At 32.5% G+C, this 9,653-nt stretch overlaps 1 protein-coding gene across 1 annotated transcript in view; it reads right to left on the bottom strand.

Annotated features, from left to right (window-relative positions):
* Nucleotides 1-1,870: 1,870 nt before the first annotated feature.
* LOC111612411 (AT-rich interactive domain-containing protein 4B-like) overlaps nt 1,871-9,653 on the bottom strand; it is a 37,048-nt gene continuing 29,265 nt past the window's right edge. The window contains exons 9-13 of the mRNA XM_023353617.1: nt 7,840-7,980; nt 7,696-7,768; nt 7,529-7,623; nt 7,359-7,456; nt 1,871-2,067 (exon numbers count right to left, since the gene is read on the bottom strand). Coding sequence (XP_023209385.1) covers nt 1,872-2,067; nt 7,359-7,456; nt 7,529-7,623; nt 7,696-7,768; nt 7,840-7,980 — 603 coding nt within the window. The 3' untranslated portion in view covers nt 1,871. The remainder of the gene's footprint in view (nt 2,068-7,358; nt 7,457-7,528; nt 7,624-7,695; nt 7,769-7,839; nt 7,981-9,653) is intronic.

Genomic DNA, 9,653 nt, shown 5'->3' with positions numbered 1-9,653 from the left:
GTCCCACCTATCGCGTAAGTCCGGGGTATGACTGTATTGGTGAAAGAATTTTTGAAATCAGATAAATAGTTTCGGAGATTACCCGCTACATACAAACTTACTTTACTCTTTATAATATTAGTATAGATTTATTAACTTACTCATCATCTTAACATGTTTCTCATATAAATTATAAGTAAGAATCCCAAAGTCATAGCTGTTGTGAAGGCAATAATATTTCCCTTACATAAAATAAATTATTTTCATATGCTTAACTATTAATGTAGAATATTTATATGATAAAACATCAATGAGCAAAATTTCTGGTCCATATGTGAACACCCTGTTAATTTTAAAATGCTTTTTATATGTAATTAAATTTACAGGTTATTTTTTCAAATCCAAGAGTCACTGCTCATAAAGTGTGTTTTCCAAAAATGTTTATTTGTTTATTTTGATTTATATCATATACTTGTTTCTTGACAAGACTATGTCTTGTTTATAAAATCATAGTGCTGACTGAGTTACCAGTTTAGAGGTATGAAGAAGTACATGTCAGGAGTTGCAATTTGGCACAGAGTATTAAGTGCCCAAATCATGCGCACATAAAAAAAACCCAGACTTGTAGGTACTCAGGGGACTGAGAACAGAGTCAAAATAAAATACAAAATGGTAAAACTCTCTACAAACAGGCAGTAGTACAAGATTTGCGCATGTGTTGCTCATTGGGAAGTTCAAAAAGTGAATGTTGCTAAATCGAATTTTGACAAACGAATCTTTGAAAAACCCCATTTACCTGTCCCATGTTATTCCCCACATATCTCTGGTCGTCACATGCTGACCTTGACTGGAGATATCTTGTTTCATCATCAGAACATTTTTGAAACAAGGTGGCGCATCATTATAATTTTATATTTAAACTAACTTCCAGAATATAATTTTTTTTTTTCCTTTTTATATTTATTAAGTTTGTGCAAAATAAATGCATTTTTAAAATCGAAATCGAAAATCTTCGAAGTCAACCACTTTAAACCCCATATCTCCCGCACCCTTATAGCTATCGAGACGCAACCATCACAGTGCACAATGGGAGACTTGGGGCTACTACCACATACAAACACCATTCATGTGCGATGTGTAGTTTTGGCTGAAAAGTGAAATATAGGGACACACACGTCCATTATCTATATATATATATAGATAAATAGGTGTGTTTGTGCCTATATGTCACTCTGCAGCCAAAACTACACATCGCACATGAATGGTGTTTGTATGTGGTAGTAGCCCCAAGTCTCCCATTGTGCACTGTGATGGTTGCGTCTCGATAGCTATAAGGGTGCGGGAGATATGGGGTTTAAAGTGGTTGACTTCGAAGATTTTCGATTTTGATTTTAAAAATGTTCGAATCGTTTTAAGTTCGAATTGGTTTGATTATAGAACGATTGTAAATGTTCCAGAAAATTGATCAAATTGAAAATAGTTCGTTTGACTGGACGTAAAAATTCTCTAATTAGTCTGGAAACGGGGGACCTAATTCTTGCATTCTGTGCTATAAGGGTGTGGGAGATATGGGGTTGAAAGTGGTTGACTTCAAAGATGTGTAACAATGGAAGTGTTAACAGTGGAAGTGTTAACAATGAAAGTGTTGAGTAACAAAGGAAGTGTTAATATAAAGTGGCATGCAATATTTACAGACAGTTTTTTGCGTTTTTGCGAGAAATCAAACATATTTTTAGACTCATATAAAAATTCTCTAATTAGTCTGGAAACGGGGGACCTAATTCTTGCATTCTGTGAAAATGGGCAAGATTGGCTATAATGTAATTATCTTAATCTTCACTATCGTTACTTTTTGCCCACAAATAAAAACCCAGCAAAGCGGGTCCTTGCAGCTAGTATATATAGATAATAAACACACTTACTTTTGCACCTCTAGATAGTCTTGATCTAATGAGAGGTAAGTTTTGTTCTCTTTTCCTTGTCATAATAATATTTCTGTCAGATCGATATCGTGTGTGTCCAGACCTGGTGTTAGATACCATCGTGCATCCGAGTTTTCGATTGAAATCTTCAAAACTGTGTAAATACCTAGAAAAAATGTTTCCACAAACAGATTAATTTTGGAATTACATGAATGAAAAATTTTTTCAAACAGTAATCTACATTTCTATCTGTTTGATTCTATTTAAAATTCATATAGCCTGAAAAGTTCTGCTATATAAAGCATTTGCTTCTAATCTTTACTGTAGAAATTACATTCCTAGAAAACCCCATAGTAATGGAAACTAGTTATTGAAGCATTGAGCCGATAGGAAAAACAGTTTGTTCCCACAAACCTTCATTATACACTTTGGATACTTGTTATAAACTCATTATTATATGTACCATTCTTATAAAGAACTCTTTCCATATTACAGTATATATTTTATAAAGATATTTTATTCTTGTGTTTAACAAAAATTCATGCATAAACATGTGAATACAAACTTTAAAGACAAAATGTAATAAATGGAAATTTCTGGACATGAATCTTACCTTGAATAGTTAATGATGGTGTTAGGGGGTACTGTAATATTTTTTAACTGTCAACCCTGGTTATCCTCCAAAAAATAAGATAGAGATTCTTGTCACTATGCACTAAATGACAGCAAGGTTAGCTTGATATTTTCAACATCAGCCATTTCCTTCTCTGCACTGGTTATTCCTCAACCTATTAAAGGTTGTGGCAATGGTGATTTCTTCCAACTGAATTGGCATTTTTTACCATAATTTCCATCATAATTCTTTTAATAGCTCAGCATATGGAAAAATATGCCCAAATTGGCTTTTAAGTGTGAGGCTGTAATGAATGAACTTTAATTCCTGAATATCCTTGAAAGCCTGGCTGTATAATGAAGCCTCACTTCTGAAATTTTTCTGTGCTAACCAAGAGAATCAGAGAAACTTCCATGCCATTGTCATCATTTTCACTATCTTTATGATTCTCCTTAGCCACATCATCCAACTTCTCATCATAAGCATCTGACTCTTGTGTGTTAAAGCCATTGCAATCAGTTCTTTCTGCTAAGTGCATGGTAGCTTGCATATTGTTTTTTTATTTGTGCACAGACACTTTTAAAGTCTTCAAAATTGGTTACATATTGTGCCCAGCCTTTTCCCAATGATTGTTTACTATAGCCTGAAAAACATTCTCCAGGCTACTTTCAAATAATTACATCAAAGATGGGGACAGGCTTCTAAAAGTCTTATGATTTTGGGGTCGGCATTTACACCCAAATGTTGCCAAGCATTATGTAGAGCTTCCAGGTAAAATTACTTTTGAAAATCTTAACATCTTAGTTGAGTGGCTGGAGTACAGAAGTGGTATATTGGGAAAAGGACTGACACATGTATAGGTATTTTTAAGGTCTTGACAAAGATGTACAGGTGCATTGTTTAATCATTAGAACTCTGAATGCACTCTTTTTTGAAATTTATTGTTTTATTAAAGAGCTGAAGCAGTTGAACTAATCCTAAAAAATCCAGCAATTATACAAGTATTATAGTTCCATTTCCAAATGACTAGAAGATGATTCAATTTTTTTCCTTTTAGGGTATATATATTTTGGATTTCATACACTATCAAATGTTTCCATTTAAAGTTACCTCTAGCATTCATACAGAAAAGCATGATGACAATTTTTAAATGTCTTAAATCCAAAGTGATATTTTTATATGTAAATGTATTTTCCTATTTGTTTGTAAAAGAAACTTGTTTTGGCAATGTTTAATACTTGTTCAGATCAACACTTTCTACTTGATAAATTTAAGCAGGAATTTACAAATTCTTCAACAGCTTCCACATATGCTACACCCATCTAAGTACAAAGTTTTGCAATTTTTACTTTGTATGTATTTTTAAAATAAGCAAGCCAGCCAGCCAGCACTAGCAGAGAATGGATTCACATTTTTCTAGTTTTCAATAACATGGTTGTAATTTTGTTTGACTTTGAGCCTTATACTAGTGCTGTCCAATTTTCCTTGCAGTCAACCATCTCATTTATCCACATACAAGGAGCATTTTCATTTTTTTATGTCACTTCATCACAAACCAATGAAAACACTTTATAACCTTCCCAAGCTGGCACACACACGCATACAGTGAGATTTATATTGTCTTCCTTTCTGTGCACCATGCAGACAGTTGATTGGCTGATTCATTTACACTGAATTGTCTGCTTATGGATGCTACCAAATCCCCAGAATAAAGTTAATTAACTCATCACATTTGTGTTAAGGAATACCTAGTAAAACATTCATTAGCATTATATTTTGCTACCTTTATTGATATTTAATAAATTAATCACTATAACAGTGTAAAACATTTAAAATGTGGAATATTACCAGAATGATATGGAAACTTGTTAACACAACAGAAGCTGTGAGAACAAAACTACTGCTTCTCTTGGTGGAGCTTGTGTTAGCATTGTGCAATAGTTTCAAAATTTTTTGTTACTGCAAATGTTAGCAAATGGGAACTAAGAAACCATGTGTGGCATTTGGGTTACAGTATTATAGAAGCAGATAAGCAAATCTGTGGAAGTAGAATCGGTGGATAATGAGGATTTACTGTTAATACGTATCAAATCTAGATAAATACTTTTTAGAATAACAAGTTCACTAATGTATTATATAAAACTGGTTATCCATAGGATAGATTTTGCTAAGGAATTTGAACATGTTTGGCACTGCAGCTAGAAAAAATGAACATGTAAATTGCATAGTTAGGTGAAAAGTAGATACTTGAGCCAGATGTACTATTTCATTGCACAAATCAAAAACAAATAGATGGTTTGACACCATTTTCTACAAAATGGCCTGGTTTATCTACCATGCTAGTATGTCAACAGACAAATCAACAGAAGTTCACAATTTTCTGGAAAGTTAAAGATGAAAAATGATAAAAAATAATAGAAAACAAAAAAAAAAAGTGATTTTTTCCTACAAAGAAGTATGTTGCTAAGATGACAGCGTCACTGTCATCAATTTTTGATTTATTCTTCTTCCCACCAGATAGTACATGAATGAAGTACAAATCATGTAGTGGATATCAACTATGTGAATTGCATGATGTCACGTGATTATATGTTAGCTTGGTGTGGCAAAAACACTCTTGTGGATATCCAGCTTAACTATATTGTTTTTTATTATAGCATATATAGTATAATATATTATAGTATAATATATACTTTTGATTGCCTATATATATATATATATGGGCAGTTAAAAAGTTTCCAGAATTATAGTAGAGTACTGTAATGGGAGGAGATATGAAAATATTTACCTAATCATCTTCAAAATAAAACCTTTCAGTGCACACACTTGCCCCATTGATCCTGCTATTGTTGAAAGCAATGAAAGTCTTCTTTTGTTATATTCAGGAATTTGGCCATCACAATTGATTTGATGACTTCGATGGTTCTGAAAGTCATCCCCTTGAGACCCATTTTCATTGCAGGGAATAGCCAAAAGTCACTAGGAGCAAGATCTGATGAGTATGGTGGTTGGGCAATGACAGGAAGACTTTTGTCAGCAAGGAATTGCTGTACAACAAGAATGAGTGAGTCAGTGCATTATTGTAATGAAGAAAACCACCCTCCTAACCACTCGTCATGCCATTTCCTCCAAATTGCATTTCACAATCTATGCAAAACGTGCATGTAGAAATGACCAGTAATACACTGAACAGGCAGTACAAACTCACAGTGCACCATATAATCCATGTCAAAAAATGCAATGAGCATCACTCTTTTCTTGAATTTAACAAAGTGCAATTTCTATGGTTGGGAAACAATGCTGTGTGTCACTCCAATTACAGCACATCATCTTCAGATTGTAGGCAAACACTAGTGATGATCTTCATGAGAAATGTTGGGTCCTGCATATTTTTTCAACCAGATTTCCAGCAATCAGCATGTGACATTCCATTGATCTTGGTTAGGTGCTTAGGAATGCACTTTGCTTTGACATGGCTCAATATCAAATCATCCAACGGAACTGCATGAATGTATCTGTAAGAGATGATAACTTCTTGTTTCAACTCCATGATAGTCATTCATGGATCAGAACAAATCAGTTTTCACATTTTGCAATCATTTATTTGGTTCTGGATGTGGACAATCTCTCGCTGCACTTGTCATCCTCCAATGTCTCCTGTTTCTTAAACCATAAAAACTAGTAATAAACTGTGGATTTCTTTAATGCAGTATCACCAAAACTTGCTGCAACAACAACAGCATCTCCAAAGCAAATTTTTGCAATTTGCACACAAACTTGACATTTGCACATTATTCAAACTGCAATATGGCACTGAAAGACAAACACTCATGTTGAAATGAATGAACACTCATGTTGAATGAACAGAATAGTGAACCATCATGCACTGAAACATGCCCAGACCACTTGTTGTTATGAGCAGACATTGTAATCTTTCCTCTATGACAACATGCACACAATTTTCTCTCTTTCACCATCTGGAGGGCAATCTTGGAAACTTTTTGACTGCCTCTGTACTATGTATAGTTCTATACACATTTTCTTCTTAAAATCTTTGATGCTTCTCTTTGTGATAATCATTTTTATTATATCAAAAATTATGTTCTGGTATATAAAGATAACAATATTAGATATTTTAATATAATATACAATTCTATAACTGATTTCATGTAAATTATTTTATGTATTGCTAACAATTATTATTAAAAAAATAACAATAAAACCTCTCTCTTAAATAAAAATAAAAAAAGACAAAATTTTAAAGAATAATGAAAATAAACATACTAGTTAATTTAAATTACAACAAATGTATGCAATAACTTAACCCTTTGATGAGTGGATTTACTGAAGATTCCCTTTCCTCCCTGCATTAGTTAGTTTTTAAAAATTAACAATTAAAAAAAAAAAATTAATATCTAATTCATATTTTTTAATAAACTAGGCAATATTTTCTTTCTTTGATTCAACTGTGTTAAAAAACTGCACTTATTCAGGAGAGAGCAAATATGAATTACTATATAAATGTTTGTCTTTATGCTAGAAAATTTTATATTAAATCTTGCAAAAGTTACAAAAACAAACTTAAAGAATTTTCTAGACCTGTCGACAGATATCTCTGTCTGTAATGTTTCACATTTGCATGTGAAACATATATATACATACAGACATGCATAGATTCTTGAAGTTTACACATACACACAATATATATATATATATTGTGTGTATGTGTGTGTGTTTGCACTTGCATGCATGCATTTACTTTATAGAGCAGCCCACCATGTATACAGAGTATATTTACAGGAGTACTCATCAAAGAGTTAAGTACATAAGAACCAAACAATTACCTTTTGTATGCTTTTTTAATCTGAATTGAGCATGCAGGATTAGTCATTACTAATCCCATTTTAGTATATATGGTCCGCCATTTATTCTGATTTGTCACCTTAAATCAAAAAACAAAATAAGAAAATAAAGAACAAATTATTGTTTAGTACAAAAATATTTAATACATTACCCTATTATATCCACCCATTTGCTGAACAATGTTAAAAAGTTTATATAAATTAAGATCCCTGCCACTAACTGTTGGTGCTCTGTTAATCGGTGTTCCTATAATAAAATTATTGACAATTAATGTTTAATGTAGAAAACCTCTCTCGTTATATCAAATTTATGGCTCACCTCTTTCATCCATGAATTTATACAGCTGTGCGACGAAACGATCTTTTTCTTCACTCGGTTCGTCGTCAGAAGTCTAAGTAAATTTTACAGTGAAATTTTACAATAAAAAAATAAAATAATTCATGAGATGTGCAATACAATTACCTCAATGTCAGAATCCTGGTCATCATTGTCCTCATCATCACGACCCATCATCAGGTCCCAATCCCAGTGCGGCGGAATTTCGTCTTTGCTCAAATACAGATTTGCCTTCTCAACCGCTAAAGAAAAAGTGCAATAAACAAACTAATTCTTAAAAGATTTCACTTCATATTTTCAAACAAAGAAACTTTCATAATATAATTGCTTATTTCCTAACAAATTTTATTAGAAAGGGGTCTTTTTAATATCAAAATACTAAAAAAACAAATTTTTAATTCTGAAATAAATAGTTTGAATATTTAACTGTTTTAATTAATGTAAAAGTTAATTATTTCTGAAGAGAATCAGAGTCAAAGATTTTAATTGCAAAATAACTATTTGATTTATCTTCAAAGAATATTTACTACCCACTTTGTTAATGTTTATGAGAATGATATATGAAGTATATTATGTATTAAAATATTAGAAGAACATATTTTGGAAGGTCCAAGGAAAGTATAAAAATTGTTTGAAAATGAACAGTTAAATCAGTGCAATATAATTAGGTTTCTACTACAGTAGAGTCCCGAAAACACAGCCTAATGTGAACCAAAGGGTGGCCCCGAGTTTGTTAAAATGCTGGGTTATTGGGAATGGGGTTAAAAAAGAATAAGTATGAGCATTTCTTCAGAAAATACTGTATTGTACACATTGTTTGCTTGAAAATACAACAGAGAATAAACTGCGCAAATACCCTTAAACAAAGGAAAAGTATATACCTTATGAAAGCACAGAGCCTTTACTACATGAAAATGAAAATTAATGAATACACAGTGTACAGTAATTTACCTAATAAGACAGACCTCAAAAAAATACTTTATGAGGCATAAAGCTGCCCATAATGAAAATTAACTAGCCGACTTTGCAAAAACTGGCTACTTTTTTTTAAAGAAATGCATAATGTCCCATTGTCTACTGCAATGCACTCTGTGTTTTGCTGCTTCATCACGAAGATGACAAAGGAACAGTAAGTCTATTACCAACGCACCTTGTTGTTCAAAATACTGAAGGGCAGTGTCGACAGCCTTTCTCTCACTATGTGATATTTTAGGAGCTTGTATGGTGAAGTCCTCAATGTCAACGTCTTCATCATTTTCCAGCATTTTTTCATTAACTATGACAGCAGAAATAATTTCTGTATCGGACATAATGTTTTGCTTGATATTGTTCTGGATCTACTGTTCGACATCATTTTCATAAGCCTCTGCACATCCAGAAACTCTTTTCAAGAGGTCGAGTAAGTTTACATCTTCTGCATCATCATGCTCAATGAACTCATTTCCCTCACGATCAAGGAGTTTTCGCCAGGAACAAACTAGTGTTAATGACTAACTCGTTTCAGGCATGCACCACCCAGCCAATAACATCCAATAGGTTAATTTTCTTTAAGTTCTGGATAAGACCTTGACCATCATCGTTTGCAGAAAGAAGAGAGGATAACAGCTTGCTTAGAGTTATCCAGACTGCCGGGTTATCGAGTGCTGAGTTTTCGGGACTTGATAATCCAGCAATCCGGATAATTTTTATATATAACCTGACAAAAGAATTTAATAACAAGACTATAAATATAGTGTACTGCCATCGATATGTATGACAACAGCAATGTATGAATAAATGGCTAACCGTAAACTTGTGGGTTTGTATGTTGAATATATGTCATTTAAAATCATTAAAATTGAAAAATTTGATATTTGGAGATTACAAACTTTCATTTAAATAGTTTTTTTCATATATATATATGAAAAAAAAACTATTATATATATATATTGTTGTTATGA

The sequence above is a fragment of the Centruroides sculpturatus genome, unplaced genomic scaffold (genome assembly GCF_000671375.1).
Source record: "Centruroides sculpturatus isolate CEXI.00-Female unplaced genomic scaffold, Cexi_2.0 scaffold1795, whole genome shotgun sequence".
In the NCBI taxonomy this organism is placed as follows: domain Eukaryota; kingdom Metazoa; phylum Arthropoda; class Arachnida; order Scorpiones; family Buthidae; genus Centruroides; species Centruroides sculpturatus.
Note: the sequence above shows the minus strand (reverse complement) of the source record. Positions and strands in the feature narration are given on the sequence as shown.